Raw genomic sequence first — 27,281 nt, 5'->3', positions numbered from 1 at the left:
ACCTTAGTACGTTTCCCTAGTCATATATTTCTGTTTTGAATGTAATATGTTACTTTCTTCATCATGCAAATGATTTGAATTTTCAGGAGAACCACTAGAAACCTATCTCGAAACAGGATTGGCATTATGATGCGACTTTCCCAAAATCTGATCTATGGGCTATTTGTGGTATTTTTCCTGCTAAAACTGAATAACGATGTTTTAACTGGAGCAGTCCAAGACCGGATCGGCGTCTTCTATCTATGTCTTGGGGGAACACCGTACACCGGGATGCTCAACGCTGCAGCTTTGTGTACGTTTTCACTCTGTGTTACTTACTGTGGTTTCTATGTAATAAATATTTGTAACATAAACTCCTGTAATTATAAGCTGTTTCAGAGCAAATCTTTAATCCTCCCATTGACTTTGTCAAAGAATTAAGGTTGTGAGTCAATAACTGCTTTCCCAAACCTAGGTGTTCACGGAATTTTAAATTGTATTAATTTCATTTAATTCTGTTTTTAATCCTATTATTGGTTTTAAAAATATTTATTCATGTAATCCTTTGAAACATGAGAAGTCTGAACAGCCACAAATGCAAATATTGAATACAATTTATTAATATATGAATTGATCAGCTTCTATATTTGAAGACATATTGGAGTTCAACAATTGGTTGTCTAAGTCTCTGAACAAAATTGCCCCTGCCCGGATTACTAAATCTCTCATAGCTACACCATCAGCACCTTGGTACTCTGATGATCTCAGAGCCTATGAGGTGCATTGAAAGTCCCCTGAACATTAGTAGAAAAGGGATTGCAGTGAGGAAGCTAAAGAGTCTTACTTTACTTCCATTAAGAAATACCACCACAATATTTGCTTTGTCTGCACAGTTCTTTGCAACCATGATCGAAATGAGGTTTCTTCCATCCTCAAGAGTTTTTTGCATCCCCAGTTGCTTCGTCCAACACTATATTCCATACTCAAGTTCTATGCAATAATCTGACCGGTTTAATTAAAAGATAACATACTAAAAGAATGGTCTTCCATCAGGCTGTACATCATGAGCTGCATCTCTCCTGATGATGATCCAGCTACTGTATCCGGCTCCAGCTTCTGTCTATTGGAATTCTTCCTTCTCAATATAGAAATGATTAGTTTTCTGATGTCATTGATAAAGTCAGGTTTGCCACTTGATCCCTGCCCACCTCAGGTCCCGGCTTTGGCTAAGGATCTTGTGACACCTAAATTAGTGGATTATATGTAATAATTAACAACAGCCACTCGTCCAATCTGAAACATGCTCTAATAGTAACTCTGCTCCAAAACCTAAACTCTAACCAAGCTCCCATTCTTATAAACTACAGACCCATCTTGTTCCTCCCGTACCTTAATAACATAATTGAAAGTCATTTTAACCTCCAGCTAACCTTCAGTTTGGAAAAGTAACAGTTACTGGAGGAGGTCCTCGCTGGTTTCAGACCATTTTACAGCACAGAGACAGCCCTTCTTGTTGTAGTTGAGGATATTAGAGCCATCTTGGATCAAGAGGATCTGCTGCCTTGGACCTACAGGACCTTTCTGCTGCTTCTCATACAGTTGCTCATGCCGTGCTTCTTGAACTGTTAGTAAAGACTGGAGTCTCAGGTCTGGCTCAGGGCTGGATCAAGCCCCTCTTCTCTGGCAGATGTAATTTTTTTTCTCCCCATTTATATCAGAAAAGGTCGGTTTTCCCCACAGGGTGCCTCAAGGATCTTCTCTTTATTTATTTAACACAAATATATGGCTCTCCTAGGGGCTACGATTAGACGTCTCAATTTCTTCTCTATGACACACGTGGACGACACCCAGATTTTAGTCTCTGTCTCTGACAATATAGAGGAAATTCGAAGTTCCTTCTATATGTGCATGTAAGTCATTTCTCAATGGATGAAGTGAAGCTTTTTGCAACTTAATGCAGAAAGAAATGTGAACTTACATTTTGGTACTAATAGCCCCTAGTGGTTCTCCAAATGATAGCCAGAAGCTTTGTCCCCTAACATTTTCTACTCTCTGCTCCAAAAACCTTAGTGTGCTTTTGGACACTAACCTTTTGTTTGCTATTCACATCACCAGGGTAGCTTCCAAGTGCTTTACAATGTTTCGGGCCCTTCTTTAAATCCTCCCATATTTGCCTTTACTTGCTTGCAAACCCCCCATCCAGGTCCTGATTTATTTGTGCCATCATTTCCCTTGGATAGGCCACAGAACGTACAGAAGGCTTGTGTCATTCTCAATTGCCCCCGTGGAACCTCACCTAAATCTCTTCTTCCTATGCTCCACTTCCTGTCAATCTGACAAAGATGTGCTTTCAAGGCTTTTCAAGCCATAACCTGCACTGTTGCCACATATCTGTCCAGAAAGAACAGTGTGTATTTGCTTGTGCACACTTTTCATTAAATGGAAGCCTGTTTTTTGCTAGTTGCCAAATTCAGACGCTGCTGCAAGGGATCCCTTTCTTCTACTGCACTGCTTAGATGTGTAATTCCTTGCCTGTCTCTTTGAGGATGGCATCTGATTATCCCTCTTTCAGAATGTCTATAAACGCCTGGCTGCTTAAATAGTTGTAATATGCCCTCTTGAAGTGCTTATAACCAAGCATTCCTTAATTCAGTATCCTTTGACAGTATCTACACAGTCCTACCTAGGCGTATACTCTAATGCTATTGTTAAAACTTAGTGGAGCACACATCAGGGCCCTATAGAATGAGGTGATGTGCAGGGAGGCTGAGATAAATGGAGGCAAGTTGATAGGGCTTAAACCCTCTGCAGTGGCAGGTGAGCAAGATGAAGGGATGCATATCTTTGCTAACGAACTTTAGCTCTAGCACTGTGAGGCTTGGTAGTTTGGAGGGCCTGTGGGCCTGAAATGCAGGAATGGTTAGGCAAACAACCACAGGGTGGAAGTTTGAGACTGCTGGTAAGGCTCTGGAAACCTCCAAAGATCAAAAACAAAAGTGTCATATGATACAAAGCAGTTGGAAATGCATTACAGTTCACCTCTTGTGCCTGGGGATCCCTGCTGGGGAATGCGGCCTGTCTACATCCTAGCCATACTTTGCACAAAAGAAGAAAATGAGAAACACCTTACAGTATCTAGAAGGACTGCAACAGGATGATCTGATATTCCTATCCAAATGAGGCACATAGGAAAATCCAGAGCAGTTCTGTACTCACCAGGCACCCTTGAGGTTTTTGTCTCGCACAGAGGAGTAAGGGTCCATGCCAATTGAGGAGCAGCTCAAGAAAATGCACAGGAAAATCCTTCCAAGTACAATGAATACCTGTTTGCAAGACTCAGTGTAGCTTCATCTCCATGGCAACTGCCAGGAATGACAGCCAACCCCAGGAAAAGCAAGTTGCTGGGAACAATGTCTGTCAAACTCTCCTAAGGAAACAACCTTCTGGGAAGAGGGATCTGAAAATGTCTGATGTGTCTTGCGGGCCACCTTACATCAAGAACCAAAGAGTGCCTTGCACCGTGTCTCATTTCCTTGCCCTTTGCCTTTTCTCTGTGAGGCCTTCCCACACCTCTCCTAGACCACTGTCTGACTCGTCCATGGAATTGCTTTGGCATATGGCTAGGTCACTTCCAACTGAAGCTGCAAAGAAATGCTGATGGACACTGTGTTGCTAAGGCTGACTGTTGCCTCATCATGACCTTTCCCATGTCTAGCAGAGGTTGAGATCTGCCCTCAACCAGCCCTGTGACTCTTGCATCACAAAAGGTGCATTGGACCCTGTCCCTTTGCATGCCAAGATGATTTCTGGCCAGATGGCACACCCTGAGGTATATTGAATCCAGGCAGAAACTATGAGAGGTGAGAGATAGATGTAGTCAAACGGAGCTGTGGTTGACACTTGGAGCTCCCCATCTCAACTTAAGGCACTTGTTGACACAACTGGCATTCCCTTACATCAACTTGTTACGCTTTGCCAATCGGTGCCTTCACCCATATATCAATATGCATGTTCTAAACCATAGCTTATGGCCTTGAATGGAATCAGATATTATTCAACATTAAAATCTGCATTTAGGTAGTTGTGAAACTGATTCCTCTTCTAGGCATGTATACTTTGTTTGCAATGATAAGGAAATATTTAACTGCAAATTGTTCCTCATGAAGCATGGATCCCCAGTATCACCTTTTCTAATATTTTATTTCTATGTTTACATTTTGATGCATTTCAGTTCCTGCTTTACGTGCCATTGGTGACCAGGAGAGCAAAGATGGCTTATATCATACGTGGCAGATGTTTATAGCTTATGTGGTACATGTCTTCCCCTTCAGCCTTATCAGTGTGGCTCTTTTCTCTGCCTTCTTATACTGGTAAGCATTTCGATGTGTTACCGACTTAGGTGCACTAAGGAATCTTAATTGTATATGTATATAAAAAAAGTGTGAGTGAAAATATATGTTTAAAGTCTTAAGGTAAGCCCACCACAAATCTCAGTTAAGGTTCGGGCTTTGCTAGTGTTACAAACATGCATTGAATACACCTAACTCCACACAGTAATAGTTTTAGCAGGTGATTTTATTCTGAAGTTAGATTCTCACTACCATAATGATTCTATATAAAACCTGTTTTTAGATTTTACCATTCCTCCCGTGCAATTTTCTGTTTATATAAAGTTCAAAACTGACTCACAATTGGGTGATATTTTGGCATGTCTTTGGTTTGTCTGTCTCAATGTGTGTTCCCCACTAGATAATGAACATAGAGAATATAGAATGGTCATCAAATCAACACAATCAGTAAGCGTGAAGCACATTAGTCCCTGCATTAAAAAAATGAGGAACTTTCAAATCATATACTTTTGTATTACAGAAGACTAAGATCATCAAATTAGTATTCATTAATCCAGTTTGAATATATCCGATAACATGCAGTTCAAATCAAATCAAAGCATATAAGAAAGAGGGTAGTCTGTAAAGAAAAGGACAAAGGAAGATCATTTCTCTCAAATGGAGAATACCCTACTCTACTCTCCTCTAAGCTGAGTTTGTATTTATAAGCATTGCAAACTATAATCTCTGCACTAGTTTAAATCACATAATTCTGAAAGGTGCTACACCTACACACAGCTCCCATGAAATGATCCAATCAGGTTAAACTGAAATGAAACAATCATATGTTCACTAGCTTCTCAAGACCTTCATGAAACAGCTTCTCTCAGTGTCATTTAGACTTGCATTATCTGAAACAAGATGAGATCAAGGGACTAGCCTGTACTTGGCAGGTGTCTCAGTGAGTATGCTGCCAATTATAATGTTCCATAACTATCACAATGCAAAGAAAACTTTCATATGGCAAAGAACTCAAAAGAACATCAGATTTGTTAACATGCACTTCAGCTTTGCCTAGAAACAAATCGTTCATGTATAACAAAGAAAGATGACAAGCTATGGAAGTAATTTTAAATTGTAGGCCTACATGACCTATGGTTGAGCTAAACATGAATAATATACAGTTAATGACATTTGAGTGTTTACATGTTAATGCTGATGTAATGCAACAACATTTATTATTAAAAAAAAACTTTAAATCCCTCCCTCTGGTGACTCTGGGAACCACTACAAATCATACTTTCATTATTTGAAATCTCCTGTTACAGAGAAGCTGTCAACTCAACTTTTTCAGCTTGCATCTAGACTCCTCTAGACCCTAGGCTCACATTAAACCCTACCTTAAATGTCCTTGAGTTCCAGCTCTCCATGCTGCCTTTTAATTCCTCTCAATTTGGATGGCTGCTTCTCTCCATTGCTATTTTACCCACCATTTGCCAAAATCATTGTTATTCCTTTTATAAAAAGAAATAACCATATCACACAAATCTTATTGATTAGTATTGGTGTTACTACTGTCCTCACAATTACACAGCAAATAACATTAAACAACTCACCCATCTTGGAAAATTATTTCCCTGTTGATTTCTATTCACCTCTCTCCCACAAGTCCTTCATCTCATCAGAAATGTCAGTTATGCCATTTACAAACCTGGTAATCTCATTACGTGTTTCAGGTACATAAGTGCAGCATTGCTAAACCTGTAGCAGGTGTAAGACCCTGCCCTCTTTTATCATATCTAAAGCTAAACATTTCTGCAAATCCTGAGCCATAAGCTTGGTATTTATTGTGGTTAAAGCTCCACTACCAAAGTAGACAATTTAGCACCAAATATATCCCCTACTACTTGTGGAGCACCATGCTTAGCCTTTCCATGAGCCACTTTTCCCTTATCAATTATGTTATCTACAGGATACATCCTAGGAAACAATAAGGCTAAGTAACAACTAGCTACCCAGTTCATCAGAAGCAGAAAATAAGCATTTTTCCAGCACATAATAGACTCCTTAATAATCGGTTCTCTCACTGAAAAGAATTTGATCACCTATAACTTTGAAACTTTGTACACAATCACTTCAACCCATCACCTGTTGAGTCCAACCTTTCTGGTCTTCTGTGTAACAAAATACAAACAAACTTTACTTCCTTAATCTCTTCTATGTCTCTGCTCTTCTTTCATCCAATTCTTTTATAAAGTCCTTCTCAGCCCTATTCACTTTACATGAAGCTAAACAGATTAGTAATATTGATTTGTTTGATAAGCCTTAAATAATGACCCATCGTCTCCACTGAGCTTGCTGTACCACTCAAATTTAAAGTTTTAAACATAGGTACATAATCTAAAAGCATGCCAAAATTTGAAAAATAATACTCAAAGCAATTTTGACGATAAACCAGACTCATAATTATACTGCAAGTTACTTGAATGTGTGAGGGGTAAGTGGTTGTAAGTTACAACAGCTGTGGTAAATGCAGCCAGATATGTACAGACATAACAGTTTTTGCATTCATAACGTTTGAAAACTCATGTAACCGTCTAAAGTAAAAGCTTTTAGAAAAATTACCTTCAGAACCATCTTTGTGTAATTTCTTTATATTAAATCTTCACTGCTTCTTTAAATAGGTCAGGCCACGTTTAGTTTTAGTTGAAGCATGCTCAACAGCAGAGTTAAGGCTCACAAGTAAGCTAATCATTAGCATGTCTATGGCAAATACCACAACTATTACTACAATTCTACAATTTTTCGATGTGCTTAACACCATGATTTCTTACAAGTCATGTCGAAAGGAAAAAAGGAATTTAAAAAATCAAAAATCCACTCTGATGTAAATCAGCAACACTGTTAGCTTTTTTCACTGTGAATCTGTTGAATCAGGTTAAATTTAGGATTAGGAACCTAGGCCTTCATGTGCAAAGATTCCATTTAAATAATTGTAAATTGCGACAAATAATTCACAATTTGCAATGTCTTAAATGGAATATGCAAAATAGATTTGTTAGAAGTAGATACAGTTTGCACGCCGACTTCTAATGAATCATTGGTATTTTGAGAATCGATCTATGTATTAATAGGTTGGTTCTCAAAGTACCCATTTGTAATGAGTAGCAATTTGACCTACCCCATTAAACATGTATGTGGGAGGTCGTACATTGTGACCCACTAGGATTGGCTACATTTACAGGCATGGTGTCCTGCTGGGGTCAGCGGACCACCATGTCTGTGATTGCTTTTAAATAAAGCAACTTTTAAAACAAGCATTTGCAACGCAACGGGTCCCGCGTTTGCTCATGTTAGAGCTGATCGCGTTCTAAACTCCTAACCCAACTTTTCATCTATCGGCAAAAGTGCTTTTATGTACCTTCGACTTCTACCAAGCGAAATCGCGCTAGGAAAATACAAAAAAAGTAGTCCACAATCCGACAGAAAACAGCGTGCCTCGCATGTTTTCTGTACTTGGTCACTGCGCTCGAGGAGGGCTAACCACCGGAAAAGGCATGATGTGTGCATCCCCTCCACTAATGAAAGCAAGCAGATTTTACCAGGCAAGCCCACGAACCAATCAAACACACTGACGTGAAGTTGACAGGGCTCCAAGCCCTTTTCTAATAACTAAAGCGCCTCGCAGGCTCTACCCTAAAAATGCAGCCTGTTTTACTTAAGGGAAAATGGGATGTGTTAAAAAAATATATTAATAAAAATGACACAAACCTTTTTAAGAGCAGGCCTCATGCACAACTGTCTGCTCATAAAAAACATTTTAATGTGCATTCACAAAGGGAAAGGCATCCCCTGAGGACCCCTTCCCTTTTACAAATGGCTTCCCACCTCCTGTGAGGAGATGGCAAAATATTATTGTTTTGGGACCGCATGTCATATAATACATAGCTTAAAGATTCAGTATCAAGAAGGGATGTTCTTAACACACCCCTTCTAAATACCAACCCAATTAGCGATTCAGTAAGATTCGGTAATCTGTTACCAGATCGCTATTTGGTTTTGGAGAATTTAAAAAAGCCATTTTGCGGTCGGAAAGGCTCTGATTTTAGGAATCTGAGCCTTACCGACCATAAAATAGCTTCATACATGAGAATCATACAGTCTTTGGCTGGACACACTAAAGGGAAAAATCTACACTTCTACTGCATACTTATGGGCACCCAGGGCCAAATGTAGCAATGTACGATTTTGTGAATCGGAAATTGCGAGTCGGTGCGACTCGCAATTTCCGAGTCGCAAAACCGGACGCAGAACGGTGTTTCAGACACCGTCTGTGAATCGCTACTGGGTCGCAAAGACCCACCTCATCAATATTAATGAGGTGGGTCGCATTTTGCGACCCCATAGCGATTCCCTGCACTCACAGGGATAGTGGCCTGCTGGAGACAGCAGACCTCCATGTCTGTGACTGCTTTTTAAATAAAGCAGTTTTTTTTTGTATTGCAGCCCGTTTTCCTTAAAGGAAAACGAGTTGCAATACAAAAAAAAATAACAAAACCATTTGGTTTCGTTTTTTCAGAGTAGGCAGTGGTCCAATGGACCACTGCCTACTCTGAAAAACCATTTCTGGCAACATTCACAAAGACGAAAGGGTCCTATTAGTAACCCATCCTTTTTGCGAATGGGTTACCACCAGTGTGACACTGATGGTAACTGCGAATTGCTTTGCGACCGCGTTCGCGGTCACAAAGCAATTTTGCATCGCGATGCGAGTCGCAAATAGGAAGGGGGCACCCCTTCCTATTTGCGAGTCGCATTCACATTTTGAGAGTCTGTACCGACTCGCAAAATGTGAATGAGCATCGCGATGTGCGTTTTGCATGGCGCAAACTGCGATTTTCGCAGTTTGCGCCATGCAAAACGCTACCTACATCTGGCCCCTAATGTCTTCAACTGGTTACCTAAAGCACAAAAAATTCAAATATATTGATGTGTGTCACTTGAGTTCATTGGTCAAAAATTATCATTCAATACTTAATTGTAGTAGCACTCTTCATGGGGGTGTTTGAGGGAGGGGTTCAAAAACACCTAAATGATCCTCAGTTTCATGAGCTCTCAGTTCAGGTTCGCTTGTAGCAATATAAATCCACTCAAAAGCTGAATATGTTCACCCAGCACACTCTCTTTTTGTTCACCTGGCTTGTAGCTGTTCACCATCAGTAGAACTGTGTATAATTGTCTTTCTTTATTCCCATATCGTTTCTCGGATGCATTCTTCTTGCACCAGTAATCCGAGCCTCTCACCACCTCTTGGCCGCTTCTCTTTCTTCTGCACTCTATAAGACAAAGTGCTTGCACTTTCACCCAGTTTTCAAATGCTTGACTCAATGTGTTCAATCTTGGTTCATTCACCATAGATTTTGCCCTTGTCACAACTTGACTTTGAGACCAATGCATGCGGTCTTCTCCCTCTGAACATTTGTTCTGGGCTTGAGTTTGAGTCTGTGAGTTAGTGGTTGTTGTCATTACTTCTTCACTGGACTGTCTCCCTCTCTTGGTGTGGGAGGCATGAATCCAGTTTGGCAGACCTCAACACTTCATAGCAGTGTTCATTACAAGTACCTGGAAAACCTCCAACAGAGTTCAAGGCAGTACTTCCTGACATGTTTCCTCACTAAGACCCACTCTCCTGGGCTTAAATCATGACACAGTTCTGGTTTTGGAAGCGGGGTTGCCAAATCAACCTGGTGCGAAACAGAATGCACCACATCAGTAGTCAAGAACCATATCCTCCAATATATTCACAAGTGCAGCTTTAGGCATTTTTCATGGCTCTTCCCATCAGTATTGCAATGGGGAGAGTATATTCCTCCAATCTGGAGCACTTTGAAGAAGCATCAAAACAAGGAGAAGAGGGTCAGGCCATTTTGGGAAGTATACAAGCAGACCTTGGTCATCCTCGATTTCAAAGCCCTATTATTCTGCTCCTATTATTCTGCTCCATGATTCTGCTAGCACGCCTGGTCCTTAGTAAGTAAACTTACAAGGGGACGCATATAGGTCAATGATCCTTTTGAATCGCATGGAGTATCCTAGTCATGCAGTGACTACTGAAACGGTATCTAACATCAATAATCGAGAAACATTCTATGAAAAACATTTATTAAACCATATTAATCAAGAATAGCCACTACACAAGGAAAGTTTAACAATGTTTATTCCCTATTGATTACAATTCTAATTGATCTGTAAGTTCAAACTTTATTCAAATCAACTTTTTATTAATTAATTAATAGAAGACATTACTTCTCAAAGAAAACGTATGCGACAATGCAATTCCATAAGCTATTAATACCAGCATTAATCATGCAATTCAGCAATTAAGTTTTTCAGTCATTTGTCACTGTTGAGGTCACCCCTAACAGCCTACCTAACCAAGATTAGCATTAGCATGGGGGATCTTCATGCAAAAACTATTTAGCGAAAACATCAATTTGGAAAAATCTACCTAAGTGAGAATCTCTATAAACAGCACAGTTGGTATCTAGAAGGAAAGGCATAAAATCGTCAGTCACATTTTCATAGCTACCTATCCAGGATGGTTCAGCAACAAGTCAGTCTTCGTCTTCAGGTCATCAATCAGTCAGCTACGGATCAGGCTCCCAGAGTGTGAACCCAATATCAGCACCTCGGACAGCATCTCCTGATGTCATCAATTTTCTTCCTGCAATTCTCCTAAATTCTGAATTCTTAGCTCCTTGTCATGACTTTTTATTAGGGTCTCTCAGTCTATCCCACTAATTGCTAATTGGTCAGTCAATCAGCAGATATGACATTAACCTATAGTTTTTGTTTACCAAATCTACTAATTTCCATATGTCCTCACTCTCAAGAAGCGGATTGGTTCTTCATGCGAACCCTCATCATCCGGCCCTTCAGGTATCAAAATTGTTGCATATGGTTCTTCAGTCAGTGCCTCTATTGTTCAAGTCCTGGGAAAGTACATTTAGCCTGCTCTACACATAATTGTATCAAATTGTCTTCATCATCTCCTGTCCACCAGTACATTGTAGAAAATTCTAGCTAAGTAACTTGAACTTCGAACGGGTTAAGGTTACATACAACGGTTTCCAGTCCTTTGCAAGGCGTCCGGTTTTTCCATGTTTCAGAGTGTGTGAGGCCCAGTGGAACTAGGCCTTTAGTTCAGCTACCTTAGTACTATAAATTAATGTAAAACATAGGTTATACATCTCATTATGACATACTATCACATTTTTCTCATATATTTTCATTATTTTGCACATTTTCAGTCGTTTTAGTACACATGGTGATCAGACCCCGAGGGCACATTTTTCAAACATGCACATTATTTTTCTACGATTATTTTCTCTACACATTTTCTTATTAGCAATAACATATAAATCATTAATAATTTTCTTAATTAGCATATCTGCTTTAACAATTCCAAAAGCCCCTGGCTTGCAAGCCGAGTGAAATCTTTGATCAGCCTGTAGTGCTGCACACAATAACTTCATCACTTTGTTCCTTAAGTGTGTGCCTTGATCTGACTCTAGAGAAACGGTAGGCCAACTTGGGTAATCATTTCCTTCAACTGATCAAGAGATTAAACAGGCTACAACCAGGATATACTAGAATCCAATATAGATGAGCATCTCTACGAAGTCCAACTAGTTGCAGTTAAAGGCACCATTGAGCATCTATATGTGACTCATGGTCACAACTGTCCTCCTGCCCTCATTTAACTGCTGGCAAGTAACGCACCTGTGACACAAACTCTCAGCAATGAAACAGAAATGTGGATTATACCAATATGTCTTAAAGGTGTAGATCATGATGTCTCTTCCTATATGGAAGGGACCATGAAAATACCTGGCCATAGGTGGAAGCATGACATCCACTAAAGCAACAGGTTTCCCATCTTTCTAAATACAGACCTCACTCTGATTCTTCTTACAAATCCAGACCTCCACCACTTTTTGGAACTTCATCCTGTAATTCTGTTATTTCTCCCAAAGTGTTTATGGTATTCAGTAGCAGGTTTGGAACTGACTCATTGTCAGATTCAAATGGTTCTTCTTGGTTAACTGCACAGGACTCAAGAAAGCGACATGCTCTGGTAAAGGCAATCAGTTCAGTTACCTGGGAGAAAGTTACACTGCGCAAATAGGAAGCTTGCACAACACCAACTATGGTGCATACAATATATGTTATTCTCAGAATTCCTCATCCATCTCTTAAACAAGAACCATCCACAAGCACAGTAAAATCAGGCCCTTCCAAGGGGACATCTTGAATGTCAGATCCTGGGTTGGTGCACAACCTGGTTATGTCAAGACAGTTGTGGGCAAATCTATCATCTACTGGGTCTCCATCTGGAAGTGGAAAGAGAGTAGCAGAGATTAAAACACTTCATCTCTTAAGTGAAATATTTTTAGCTGCTCAAACTCAGTTCTTCCTATTCCTATTTGGTGATCCTGTTTTTTGTCATGTGCCAATTTGAGTGCAGGTCAGTAAGATCTCAACCAAATTAAAACCATCACAATAAGTGAGTATCCCTAACTATGCCCTCACATTGCTGGTTATTGGCACCCATTGCAGCTACTGTTTTAAGACATCCAAAAAGCTCCACGGGCACTGACTCAACCGTGGCAGAGAAATAGGCCATAGGCTGTTTTGCTTCCCTCTGAGTCTGTTTCAACACAGACAAGCCCCACCCTTCTCTCTCACGGTAGGACACACAAAATGTTTGTCTTAATTAGGCATTCCAAGCACTGGTGCTCACAGAGTGTCTATATGAGCTGTAGGAAGACAGTCATGAATTCATTGTTCCAGTGTAGCAGATCAGATACATCATTGTGTGTAAGGTTCTGTAGAGACTTAGGGCCTAATTATGAGTTTTGTGGTCTTGCAACAGCCAAACGTGCAGTGGTGGTTGGACTGCCACAGGCCTTGTGGTGCAACCAACAGCTTCCAACCCTGGCCGGACCGCCATGGGGCCACTGCCAGCATCATTGATCCAGACAGGGTGGCGGCAGTCGGAGTGGTGGTCAGCCAGAGCAGTGCTGAGTTCAGCACTGCTGTGCTGATCACGACTCCCCTTTCTGCCAGCCTTTTCATGGTGGGCTTCCCACAATGAAAAGGCTAGCAGAAAGACAGTTCAGAGGCCCCCCTGCCCAGCACCCCAGAACGCGCACTCTGTTACTCTGTGTCCTCCCCAGCTCCATGGTGGTCTCCTCCCCACAGGTCTAGCGGGCCTACGATCGCCTCATTCTCATAACTGCAACAAAACATTATTGGGACTCTTTCCCAGCACCTTCCTCAATGTTATATCCCAGATAGAGAACCTCTCTGTGACAATAGTACAGTTTTGTGGGGGACACCTTGTGTCCGTTCTCTGCCAGGTGACTCAGTAATGCTATTCTGTCTTGCTTACAAGCTTCTTGCATTATTGATTCCATCAGTAGGTGATGTAGTGAGCAAGAGCTGAGTTGCATGGCAGCTGTAGGGGCTTCAGATTTTTCTTCAGTATCAGATTAAAGAGTGAGTGACTCCCTGTGTACTTGCGTGGTACTTGGCACCACACAAGGATTTATCTTAAGAACTGAAATGAGAAAAGAAACTGGCCATCATCATGCAAGGGAATGGAAAAGAATGCTTCACCCAGAACAATAACCTAGAACCACTCAGAATCACACAGAATTGGAAAATGTGTCATAGCTTACTCAGTACCATGGAACAACATGGGATTACAATTTAATTCACTTTTCTCTGGCCTTGACCGATTCTCCATTTCTTGTTTAATTTCTGCAAACCCATCACTGGTTGTTGGACTTGGCCTTCACTGCAGGGTCACCCCCAAAGATTTTCTTGCCTTCTCTCCTTCTGTTTTCTGAAGCCGTTCTTGTTAGCTTTTAAGACTATGTACACAATAATACTGCTAACCTGTTCTAAAGTGTTGTACTCACTCTTTAAAACATGGTAATATTCTTCTACACCTGACTGGTACATTTGTTTACTGATAAGTCCTATAATATGTACCAAGGGCCTGTAAATAAAATATGGTGGGCTCAAACATGTGCCTTTTCCTGGTGTAGCACCCTGACAAGAACTGTGGTTGTTGCCTGAGAAGGGTTTACAGCCCCCCCCTCAGTGGAAAACATGGGTTAAATGACAGGAGCAAATCCTATTGCCGCTTCAGTTGTAAGGTTATATTGAGATGTTCAAGGATTCTGTGTATTAGGCTTCTCTGTGATTCTCATTGGTCTAACATTCTTAATCAGTCTGATGTGTTTGCCTGTAAAGTCCCAGACTTTCTATCTTCATGGTACATCTTGAAGTGATGAGGTAAGTCTTTTTTTGTTAGAACTGGGAACAACCCCATGGCCGTCTCTCGTGATTTTAATTTAAAATCTACATCCTCATCATGTGTCTGACATTCCACACCATCCGGTTTGCAGCAGATCTAAGATTTTAGTTTGAAGACTAAACCCGTGCCCCATAAATTGACTGGACTTGGGTTACATATTACAAATTGGTTGTCCTCTTCGAGGTGCCCTATTTTTAGAAGGACCTTAGTTGAAACTGGGGCCCAGATTTATGAAGCACTTGCATTGGCATTGCATCCTGCAAGGTAGTGCAAGGCAACGCAATGGTTTCAGTGATATTTATTAAGCCATGTAAAGCCACCTTCCATGGCTCTGCCTGGCTTAGTAAATCTGAAGTAACGCAAGGCAGCGCAAGTCACTGCTATATATTACTCTGTCCTGGGAATGCTCCATAGGTGGAGTGTGGGTGGTCCCACACACCCATCCATGGTTTTTGCCACATTATTAATTTTACTAAGACTAGATATCCTGAGAATGCGTCAAAATACTACACCTTCCCAGGCAAGGCATAATGAGGAGAAATATGTTTATTTCTCCTCGCTTATTCCTCTTTCTTTGTGTCCTGCTCTCTGCAGAACATGTAGTAAGACGACAACGCATTAGAGGATTGTTTTTGTGTAGGAAGGTGTGTCTTCCTGCCCAAAAACAGTCCTGACTGTAACGCAGCCACACTGCCACCATTGTGCAAAGGTGTCTCCTTGGCACTACGTTGCACTCAGTGGGCCAGCGTAGGGAGAGAGCAAGAATGTGCCCTATCTTAGTAGATATGGTGCACTTGTGTCTTTCCCTGTCACACAGCGCAGTGAAGCAAGTTGTCTTGCTCTGTTGTGACTTGTTCTGAAATATGCCTTTGGGTTCATTCTTTGTCTATTTGAGATGCCTACAATTTGGACTTGTTTTTCTGAGAGGGGTAGATTTGGGACCTCTACTGTTATCACAGTACAGCAGGTAGCTCTGGTATCGATAAAAATGACACAGGTGGACATTTACCTCATCATCTTCATATGGCACACTCTGGGCTCCTTCTAAAACTGCATCTAGCACACACTCCTCCTCCCCTCTCAGGCACTGATATTGTGATTGATCAGTCCATTTCAATGGGGCTGTCAAAAACCAGACACTGTTGGAGATTATAAACAATTATGAAAGGGTTATGATGACCCTTTGGGTTTGGATTCAAGGTGTATCTTTGGTTGGTCATATTTTTTTGCATCACCCAGACTTGGGTCATATTGACATCATATGACCATTGAACTTGTATATTCTGCATTGGCATCAATCAAACAGGACTTATAAAGCATGGCTAATCACTAGTGAAGGTATCTAGGTGCTAAGAACTCTGGTATTTAGGAAGGGTTTACTTGAACAGCCAGGTTTTGAGACCTTTCATGAATTTCAGCAGAGAATTGAGGTCCAGAGGTGAGGAAGGAGTTCATTCCAGGACTTCACAACAAGGTAGGATAAGGAGCTTTCTCCACTGTTGCTTTGGTGGATGCGGAGGGTGTAAGTGAGGGAGAGGGAGAGGGATGTGGAGCGCAGGTGCCTGAGTAGTTGTTGGAAGTTCAGGCAGTGTTTGATGTATGCTGGTCCTTGTTTGTGTAGGGCTTCGTAGGTTAGCATCTTGAATTGGCATCTCTTCTGAATGGGGAGCCGATAGAGCTTCTTGAGGTGGGGGTGATGTGAGTCCACTTGGGAAGGTTGAGGATGAGCCTGGCCACTGAATTCTGAATGGTTTGTAGTCTCTTCAGGAGTTATGAGGTGATTCCTATTTAGAGTGTGCTGCTGTAGTCCAGCCTGACGGTGACTAGGGCTTGAGTGACAGTTTATCTGGTGTTGACGGGGAGCCGTTTGAAGATCTTACGGAGCATGCGAAGAGTGAGGAAGCAGGAAGAGGAGACTGTGTTTATCTGGCCTATCATGGTGAGTTTGCTGTTCAGGATGATGCTGAGGTTGCGGGCATGGTCTGTCAGGGTTGGTCCTAGTTCACAAGGCCACCAGAAGTCATTCCAAGGAGAGGTGTTGTTCCCAAAGACCAGCACTTAAGTTTTGTCTGTGTTTAGTTTTAGGCAGTCAGTGACGCTTGTTATGCACCTGCGGATGTTGGCCATTGTGGTGGAAGGGTCTTCTAATAGTGAGAGGGTGAACTGGGTGTCGGCGCAAGGGGAGCACGTAGGCTTTGAACAATGTAGGGCTGAAGGATGAACCTTGAGGGACACCGCAGATGATGTTCTTGGGTTCCAAGGTGAAAGGTGGTAGGTGAACTCTCTGGGTTCTTGCAGTGAGGAACGAGGCAATCCATTTGAAGATATCTCCTTGGATTCCAATGTGGTGAAGTATTTTTATAAAGGTGTGGTGGGATATAGTGTAGAACCCTTCTGAGAGGTTGAGAAGGACCAGGGCCAATGACTTTCCCCAGTCAAGGAGGGTTCTGATTCCGTCAGTGTCAGTGATCAGGGTGGTTTTGGTGCTGTGGTTGGTACGTAATTCCATATTGGGAAGTGTTCAGAAGATTTTTGTTCTCTAGGTGTTCCGTGAGAGGGCTGTTGATAGTCTTTTCCAAGGCTTTGGCGGGAAACAGTAGCAGAGAGATGAGACGATAGTTCTTGAGTTCGCTGGGGGTGACGGATGGTTTTTTAAGAACGGGGTTGACTTCTGCATTCTCCATTCTTTGGTGAAGGTTGCCATGGTGATCGATGCATTGAAGATGGTGGTGATCAGATCAGATCAGATGGAGGCTGATCAGGGTGAAAATGTGGGGCAGGGTCCATGGGTGCTCCTGAGTGGATGTAATTCATGAAGGCTGTGGTGTTTGTGTGGTGAGCTGGTGCCAGGTGGTGAACAGGTGGTTGGGGTTTGCATCTGTGGGAGAACGGAGGCTGAGCATGTTGGTGGCGATGTATTGGGATTCAAAGTTTTTATATCGTGTTATGAAAGAAGTCCGCCAGGCTGTCACAGAGTTCCTGTGAAGGGGTGATGATGTTTTCGGTTGCTGAGGTTGATCTGACTTCAGTGTGGTGAGCAGGGGCACCCTTTTTTTTTCAGGAGTTGATGGTATTGGTTGAGGTAAGTCTTGAGTGTGGCTCATCTGTGGCCTCCTTGCTTGTGTGGCATTCCTTTCAAACCGATTACAGTTGAGTTTTGGATCTCTTGAGTTTGGTGGGCCTAATGGGGGTGGGTCTATTTGCACAATTGGGGATTCAGGCAGAGTAATTCTTGGCAGCCTGTTCTAGGATGGTTGCAGTGTCAGGGTAGGAGGTGTTGAGGGTGTGGGTCCACTGGCTTGCTGCTACTTTGTTCCAGCTATGGTGTGAGCTGCTGGGAGGCTTGATGGTGGTACCAGGGGATCCTGTGATGGTGAAGTGGAAGATGGCATGATCAGTCTAGGTGAGCTCAGTGGCATGGCTGTACTTGACCCTAGCAAAAGAAAGATGGATTAAACCCAGATTTGTGACTGGGATGAGTGTTTGAAAAGTTTCAGCACTCCGTCTGTCATCCTTTTGTGTCGTAGTTGTCTCTATCCCTGGCAGTGAATATGGTGTTGAGTGTGTGTCCTGTAATGAGTGTGGGAATTGTGACTTGTTGAGTGAGGCCTATGTTGTTCATGCTTTCAAGGAGGTTGGCGGTGTTGGTGTCGTCAAGGTCATTGAGGTGAAAATTGAGGTGTCTGAGGACTATGTAGTGTTTGCAATCAATAGCGATGGGGCGATAAAATCGTGGATGGCATCGCAGAAGTTGGGGTGAGGTCTTGGAGGTCTGCAGGTGAGGGTGCCTCTGATGGTGGTTTTACTGTAGGGTTGGAGTTGGAGGTTGAGGTGTTCAATGATCGGGGTGGTGTCATCTGCAGTGGAGGATTTCTTTCTAGATGATGGCGACTCCACCTTTAAGTTTGTTGATGGGGTTTCGGTGTGCTATCTTGTAACAATTGGACGTTTCAGAGTCGTTGTTGGTCGTGGATGTGGTTTGAGCCAGAGCTCAGTGAGGAAGATGACATGGGGTAAGGGAGGTGACAGTTTCCAAACCTCAGTGGCCTGCTTGCAGAGTAATCGTGCATTGAGCAGGACACAGTGGAGCCAATCTGACGTGGTCATAGTCGACCTGGTGGTGGTCCTTCTGCATTTGGACGATCTGGCCCTGCAGGAGAAAAGACTGTGTCAGCAGAAGAAAGGTCCCACCATTGATCATGGAGAGATGAGGCAGCAGTTTTTGTTTCGGAGTCTGGGGTCCAGGGCTTGGAGCTCTGTGGTGGTGTATCTGCGAGCAGCAACAGAGCCAGGATTCATGACACTGGGCACCATCCAGGCACCAACGGGCGCGGACGGGTTTGACTTTGAAGCACTGGAGGGGTCGGTCCTTCATCGTTGTGATGCAATGTGAGAACATGGGGTGAGAAGAAAGGCATATTGGACTAAAGGATACTGTGTCACTCTTAAAACTTGGTGGGGTATGCTTTGGTTATAAATGCCTACTGCATGAATGGCTTGCCTGTGCAAAAAAGGGATGTTTTCAAAGCTGGGCCACAATGAATAATGCACAGGGGCCTTCTGTTAATTGGTCATTGACTGTTCTGCTTACTCTGCTGACGTTTCTTCGGCTGTTTGAGTATTGAAGCAATTGGTCTTGAGGAGGAGTATGAGGCAGAAACCTGCTCTGCTCGTATTATCCGTGTTACACCAATGAGTGGATCTGGCAACCTTTTCTCTAGTGACCTTACTGGCCACAGCTAAAACACAAGGGGCCAGTTTTAAGAAAAGTGGCACTGCATACAGTGCACTTTTCTCTCACCCATTAGTGCCCCCTAACACCACCATGTGTGCGGCGGATCTAAGATACGGTGCACCCTGGCGATAGTTAGGGAACTAGCGTCATCATTTTTTATGCTAGTTTGGAGCTTTGCAGGATTAGCGTAAAAAATGTTGACCCTAATCCTGAAAAGCCCATTGAGGGCCATTGTAAACAATGGTGTTCCTCCTTTTAACACCTGCTCTGAGCAGGCATTAAAAGTGCCAAAAAAAATGACACAAAAAATCTCTTACATTTCTTCGTGTCATTATTTTGCCCCCCTACCCAATGGGGTAACATCCCTTTTGCATACATTATGCCTAGCACAGGCATAATGTAGCGCAAAAGGTTACATAGTGGTGCAATGCATGCTTTGCGCCATTTTGTAAATTTTGGCCTCGTTGGGCCACATTAGTGTAAAGAAAATTATGGTAAGATGGCGCAAGGAGGGGCTAGGGCTCTTAAATCTGCCCCAAGGTGTTCTCTTGTGGGGCAAATCCACTCCTTTCACTCTCTTGCCTCCTTTCTCTATCAGTGCCCCATCCTCAGCTATTTCCTTTTCCCATTTCCTCTGCTTGTTGGAATGAGTGTAACTGAAGAGACATTAATTCGTTTATTGTTGCCAATTCCGACAATCCTTTATTTTGCCAGCCCACACAAATTTTATGCAACAGTTCCTGTGTCATGGGAAGCAGTGTGTAAAGAATTGACAACTGGGCGATAGTAGGTTTCCACACAATGACATTCTTTATTCTTTACATTGGTTTCATTTGTTCAGTCTCTTGGAAGATAATCCCTCATATCTTCCCAGACCTGTACTACCTTCTAGTATAAATCTGTCCCACAGAATAGGTTGTTTCAGGGCAGAAAGGTATTGACTGTACTCTAGCAAGAAGTGGTAAATCAGTCATTGTAGTGTCTTGAGGTGTACTCACTCCCAGTGTATCAGTGCTCATGGTGCCATTGTTTCCTGCACTTCCACCTGTTTACATGTCTGCCTGCACTGGACCTGCATGCGCACCTGCCTCTGCATCAACTTGTGGGCCATCTCTAGTCAGTCAAGCTGTAGAAGCAACATATCTTGGATAACCTTACTGTTATCTTCCTGTGTTTCCTCAGTATTCTGGGTGAGAAGCTACAAAAGAGATATACATATTGCTAATCTGGCATTTTAAAGTATTTTAGGAGTCGCTAAGGTCCCTTTTTTTAGATGCATGCTGATGTTTAAAGGTCTTCTTGGGCCAATTTAGCAATGCTTTAAGTTAATCGAGTGAAAGTATGTTTTTCAGTTTTTTCTATTTGGATCAAATATGTATGGTTATGTCCAGGTCAAAGGTATCGTCTACCGAAAAGTGCTTACCCCTCTGTGTGTGTGTGTACACTCTTTAGTGAGATCTTTAAAAACCTACTGCAAGTGCTTTTACCATATGATATATCTAGTAAGCAAACATACTCGTGCTCTGAACCATTATGGCCCTAGTGCCTAGTGCTTTTGGTGCCCATTTTAACCTCGCTTACTCTTGATCATATTAATGAATAATGAAAAAGAGGGCAGCTACAGACAACTCATACAAGAGGAAGGTGGGAGTAAAGAATGCATTCAGAAATAAAGGAATAGGTGATCTGTTGACTAATGACCACTCATGCCCAGGAAGGGACGATGGAAAGTATACATTTGCATCTGTTGGCTGACTGTATTCCACTGGCCCCCTTACATTTATGAAATCTCTAGTCTTGACACAGGGGTTTCTCAGAGCTCCTATGATATCTAGACCAGCATCCAATGGTCAATAACATCCATCCAAAATGGATTATACATGCTATATAAACACTAAAATGCCCCTGCTGATTTGCCTCCTCTTTCCTTGGATTGCACACACATTGTTTTCCTAATACTTGGACTTGCATAATTTCTACCCATTCAGTAGCCTTATATTGTTCATCCCTGTGATGCGTAAGGCACAGGCATTTAAATTTAAAAACAGACAAGCAGGTACTTATTTTATGTAATTAAACAAGCACATGGTTGGTGAACTGAACCACAGCCAACATCCACCCAGGAAACCCTGCAGAGAAATCTATGTTTTACTTTTGAATGTGCCTCAGGTAGTAGAGTAGAGGTCACATCCAATACCAGTCATGACTTCCTGTCACATCATTGCAAACCCAGTGTCTCAGCACCAACCTCTCTACTCTATGTTTGGAAATGTTTCTGCAAGATGAATTTATTGAAAAGCCGAAGTGATTAAAAACTTGGACAGAAGTGTCCCTACAATAGTCACGCAGACTTACATTTTGATTTTCTAACAGCCAGTTTCGTTATATGAAACTGAAAATTAGAGCAAGTGGCCTTCAAATGTAACTGCACAGGTGACAAGAAACAAGTCCTTTTTGATGTAAAGCCTGAATTTCTGGTGAACAATGTAACAAAGATGACTACGGCAGTGCAAACATTAGCATATCTTCAGTTCTACAACATGTAAGGCAAGTGGTATGGTGTAGCAATATGTCTGCTCACAAGCTACCAGTAGTTCGCTGTCAGTCCTGGAGTACCTTGTTGTCTGTGTATTGAGTTTGGAAGTTTGCAACTGCCTCCCTGTTTATGCTGCATTTTAAAACTCTGTGCACCAGTCTTGTGAGGATGGGACTATGTGAGAACCTGGGTTGTTGGTTGACAGGGTGTGAGCCCTGGTCAAGCAGCAACCACAATTCGTGTCTGCATAAGGCACAAGCAAGCTCTAAATCAACCTGTGCTCACCCTCTGGTAGCTAGCCACAGAACAGCTAGGCTTAACTTGAAGGCAATGTGTAAATTATTTGTGTAACACTTTAAACAGTAAGACATCACAAAAATAGGATTCCCCAAGAGGTTAGAAAAATAGATTTTAATTTAAGAAATAAAAGAAGACCAAAACAACAAAAGTCCAATAGGTAGAATTTGAGTTATGAATTTATAAAGAATAAACTGTAAAGTAGCGCTTAGAAGCCAAAAGCACCAACTGGGGCTATCTGGTCTCACCAGACCAGGACAAAGTCAAAAGTTCAGGCCAATCGCAATGGAGCGCGTGGCAGTTACAGGGACCCCATTGTGCCCGCTGAACAAAAAAGTACCTTAAATCAAGGTAGCAGAGCAATGCATTGGTTCTGAACAACATAGTAAAAGGGATGCGTTGCTTTTTCCCATACAACAGCAGCGATGCATCAGTTTTGAGAAGCGGTGAAGCTGTGGTGTGAGTTCCTACTGTGTTGACATTAAGGGGATGACGTGCAGTCGGTTCCGATGAGCTCAGAGGCTATCTTGCGGAGTTTCAGTGAAGTCTTTGGGCTGAGGTCAAGGGGGACCCGAGGACCTTGCACAGAGAAAAGCTCAGCAATACTGATTCAGAGGGATCCTGGTCGCTCTGGTTCTGACCAACATAGTAGAGGTGGTGCGTTGATTTTCTCCACACGCCTGAAACAATACGTTGTTTCAGCTCCCACAGCAGAGAATGCATTTGGTCCACTAGAGCAAGAATCTTTTGAGGGTCCAGGACTGGGTTGGCACTACTTGGCAGGACAGACTCACAGATGGCAAACTGCAGGAGCAGGGTGGTTGCAAGTCTGTTATGTCCCTGAGACTTCATATTACAAGGTCAGTCAACTAGCCCATGGAGTCACTTTGTGTTCTGGGTTGGGAATATGCAGGTCCAGTTCTTCTAATTCGCAGTCAAGAGGGCAGCACGCACAGGTCAGCACAACAAAGCAGGAGTCCAGGAAAACAGCAGCCCGGAGGATTGGCCGGTCTTTAGCTGCACAGACGTCCTTCTCCCAAACAGTGTATTCACAGGACCAGAAGTGTACTTAAGTGATGGAGTCAGAGGTACAGTACCCATACCCAGTTGGTCCTTTAAAGTGAGGGAGTCTTCAAGGACATTCTTCTGAAGTACATAGAGTACCTTTCCTTCCTGCCCCTCCTTTAGCCTCACTACATGGGGTTAAGCAGCCCTTTGTGTGTGGAAAGGACACAGCCTATTCAGGTGTAAGTGAGGCTGTGCCCAGTTACTCCCCACCATCAAGGCCCATCAGGTCACACCTAAGCTCCCATTGTGTGTGGCTGTCTAGGAGGAATACACAAGCCATCACCCCATCCCAGACGTGTGATCAGAGACAGGCAGTAGGCATCATATAGCTAAAGCAAGAAAATGCCACTTTCTAAAAGTGGCATTTTGAGAACTGCAATTAAAACTCCAACTTCACCATAAGTGTGATTTTAAATTGCGATTACAGAGGAACCAAATTCAAAAAGTCTATCCCTTCCTGTTAGGCCTGGCATCATTGGCATGGTCCCCCCCTTAACTTTTTGCCTCTACTTCCCAGGTTGTTGCTGTGTGCTGCCCAGTGCTACAGCACAAGTGCTCCCTATGTGAAATTATATGGTGTAATTGGCTTTTCCATGATTGGCATATTTGACTTACTAGTAGGTCCCTAGAAAAGTGCACTAGAAGTGACAAGGGGCTGTATATCAAATGCTACAAGTGGGGCTGCAGCACTGATTGTGCCACCCACTTGAGTAGCCCTGTAAACATGGCTCAGAACTACCACTGCAGTGTCTGTGTATGCAGTTTTAAACTGCCAATTCGACCTGGCAAGTGTACTCAATTGCCAGGCCCAAACCTTCCCTTTTTATACATGTAAGGCACCCCTAAGGTAATCCCTAGGTAGCCCAATGGGCAGGGTACAGTGTATTTTAAAGGACGGACAAGTATTGATGTGTTTTACATGTCCTGACAGTGAAATACTGCTAACTTCGGTGTTCACTGTTGCAAGGCCTATCTGCCTCATAGGTTAACATGGGGGCTGCCTTTAAATATCCTTAAAGTGTAGTTCTCCTTTGAGAGCAGATACAAATTAGGAGTTTGGGGTCTCTGAACTCACAATTTAAAAATATATATTTTAGTGAAGGTGGTATTTAGATTGTTAGTTTGAAAATGCCACTTTTAGAAAGTGGGCATTTTCTTGCTTAAAACCTTCTGTGACTCTGCCTGAATGTGGATTCCTTGTTTGGGTCAGACTGACAGTTGGGCTGTTTGTACAACTTTACCAGACAGTGACACAAAGGGTGCTGGGGTGTAACTTGCATATCCTGATGTGCCATCTGGGCTAGAGTGGAGTGAGAAGTGGTCACTTACACCTGAAAGGGCTGTGCCTCCCTTCCCACAAATGCAGTCTCCACCCCCTGGTGTGCATCTGGAGCCAGGCCTAGGCAAGGCAGGATCCGGTAAACAACATGGACTTTTCTTTGAAGTTGGGCAACTACAAAGGCAGAGAGGGGTAAAAGTATTGGACCCAAAACCCCAGACTTTAGATCACTTCAGGGATTTAAAAGGAACCTCTGCCTGCAGAAGAACCGAAGAGCTGAAGGAGAAGTGCTGCCCCTGCCTGTGGCTGTGCTTTGTTGGGCTATCCTGTAGATGCTGCTTCTGCCTGAGAAAGGAAACAAAACTGGACTTTGTGGTTTATTCCTGCTTTAGAGGTATTTCCAAGGGTTTGGGCTGAGCTTGCCCCCTAATCTGAAGTCTCAGGGCCATCAAAGACTTCCTCTGCTGAGACTCCTACCCTGCCAAGTGGTGCCTAATCAAGTCCCTGGGCCCTTGAAAGGAGAACCTGGTGAAAAACCACAAAAAAGTAAGTGCACTGACTTTGGACGACTCTGGGCTTACCCCTCTGCCGGATCCCATGATGCCACCTGCAACTGAAGTTGTGGTCCTCGCTGGAGTGTGACAATCCCACAGGCCTGATGCCTGTCCACAACTCTGTGAGTCCTGAAGTGCTACGTCACTGATGTCTGTGACACCCAACTTCGCTGCACCATGCCGTGACCGCCGTATATTGACCCCACAGGAAGTGTGTGGATCCAACGCTTCGCACAGACACTGCCTCACCTCCACAGCTCTGCAGCAAGGAGCCCACGCCTCACACCAACAGCTCTGCTCCTTCACTCCGCAGCACTGGAACCAACCCTGCACCGGATCCAGCAACGCCTCGATCCCCGACTCCGTGCACCAGCTTGTTTACTCATTTTCACGAGGTACTGTACCTGGGAGTCCATTTGACTCCGTGACCAGTGCCATTAGCGTCGGATTGTTGGGAATGACTCCGTCATGATGCCGTGATATCACCAATTCCAAGCATTTGAGTTTCTAAGCGCCCTATTGAAGTTTAATCTTTCAGAAATTCATATCCGTGCTTGTGTATGTTGGATTTTTGTTGTTTTGGTATTGTTCTACTCAGATAAATATTGGCTATTATTCTAACCTGGTTTTGAGTTCTTTTGTGGTGTTTTCACTGTATTACTGTGTGTTTTGGTACAGATACTTTACACATTGCCTTTGAGATAAACTTGACTGCTTGTGCCAAGCTACCAAGGGGGTGAGAAGGAATTATCTTAAGTGAGTATCTCCCTCGCCCTGACTAGAGTGAGGATCCCTGTTTGGACAGAGTGGAAATTGACTGCCAATCAGAGACCCCATTTCTAGCACATCCAGATTGTGAATTACACTTCTAAGATGTGATAAGGTAATCCCAATGTTAACGTGTGGGAGACATAGGTCTTGCAGTAGTGAAAAACGAATTTAAGAGTTTTTCACTACCAGGACAAGTGAAACTTAAACGTACATATCCATCTTTTTAAATACACTGCAATCAGCCATTGGGGCTGTCTAGAGCCTACTTTAGGGGTGGTTTACTAAGCCAGGTCGACATGGCAATTTTAAAACTGCACACACAGGCTAGGCAGTGGCAGGCCTGAGACAGGTTTACAGGGCTACTTAAGGGGATGGCATTGCTGTAGGCCCACCAGTAGCGTTTAACTTACAGCCCCTGGGCACATGTAGTGCACTCTACAAGAGACTTATAAGTAGATTAAATATGTCAATTGGTGATACATCAATGTTACCACATTTTAGGGAAAGATCACAAACACTTTAGCATCGGTTAGCAATTGTAAAGTGCACAGAATCCTAAGGCCAGCAGAAATGAAGTCAGCACAAACAGAAGGTCTGAAAACAAAAAAATAGGAGAAACCACACCAAGGATGCCAGGTCTAACAGGCACCACAAGAGGTTCACAAATATGGGCCTAAATACATTGATATACTAGTGCAAGAAAGGTATTTGTTCAATAGGAACAAATATCCTATAGGATGTAGCATTTCAGAAGTGACTTCTATATAAGACACATCTGAGTTGATTAGCTGTTGTGGCTACTGTGTAGTACGAGACACCTACAGTGGACCAAAAGGCAAAATATGTCAGTGACAGTCTATCTCGCACACTAGATCAGGTTATATAACCCAGCTTGCACCTTCTGATGAAGTGGTAATCATGTAGTATCAGTAAAACATGAAAAATGCTCAGGCCATCGGAAAACATTCCTGCTCCGAGAAACAAATGGTGCAGCTCTTACCTGGGAATTTGTGAAGGACCTATAATTTACTGGTTGATTAAGAATTGTAGTTTTCAAAAACACTTCAATACTCATGTTCATTGTGAGTGCTACATAAATGTGATGACGATCCTGATGGTATGTCATTGTGTTCCAATAGAGAAGCTATTTTGCAGTCCTTTAACAGCTCCTTCCTCTGCTCAATAGATCGATTCTCCAGGTCTTGCGGGGAAAAGATTCATTGGCATGACCGCTGATACCTGGTGGTCCATGTACAGCAGTATTTAAGATTCTGCTGAATGACTGCCATTACTAACCCTCCAGTCTAGTTTTATTTAATTGGGGCCATTGTAGGCCATGCTTCTAAC

General features: G+C 42.8%; 1 protein-coding gene across 1 annotated transcript in view; it reads left to right on the top strand.

Annotated features, from left to right (window-relative positions):
* ABCG5 (ATP binding cassette subfamily G member 5) overlaps nt 1-27,281 on the top strand; it is a 161,733-nt gene that overhangs the window by 51,974 nt on the left and 82,478 nt on the right. The window contains exons 9-10 of the mRNA XM_069236713.1: nt 87-292; nt 4,211-4,349. Coding sequence (XP_069092814.1) covers nt 87-292; nt 4,211-4,349 — 345 coding nt within the window. The remainder of the gene's footprint in view (nt 1-86; nt 293-4,210; nt 4,350-27,281) is intronic.

The sequence above is a fragment of the Pleurodeles waltl genome, chromosome 5, assembly GCF_031143425.1.
Source record: "Pleurodeles waltl isolate 20211129_DDA chromosome 5, aPleWal1.hap1.20221129, whole genome shotgun sequence".
Lineage (NCBI taxonomy): Eukaryota > Metazoa > Chordata > Amphibia > Caudata > Salamandridae > Pleurodeles > Pleurodeles waltl.
Note: the sequence above shows the minus strand (reverse complement) of the source record. Positions and strands in the feature narration are given on the sequence as shown.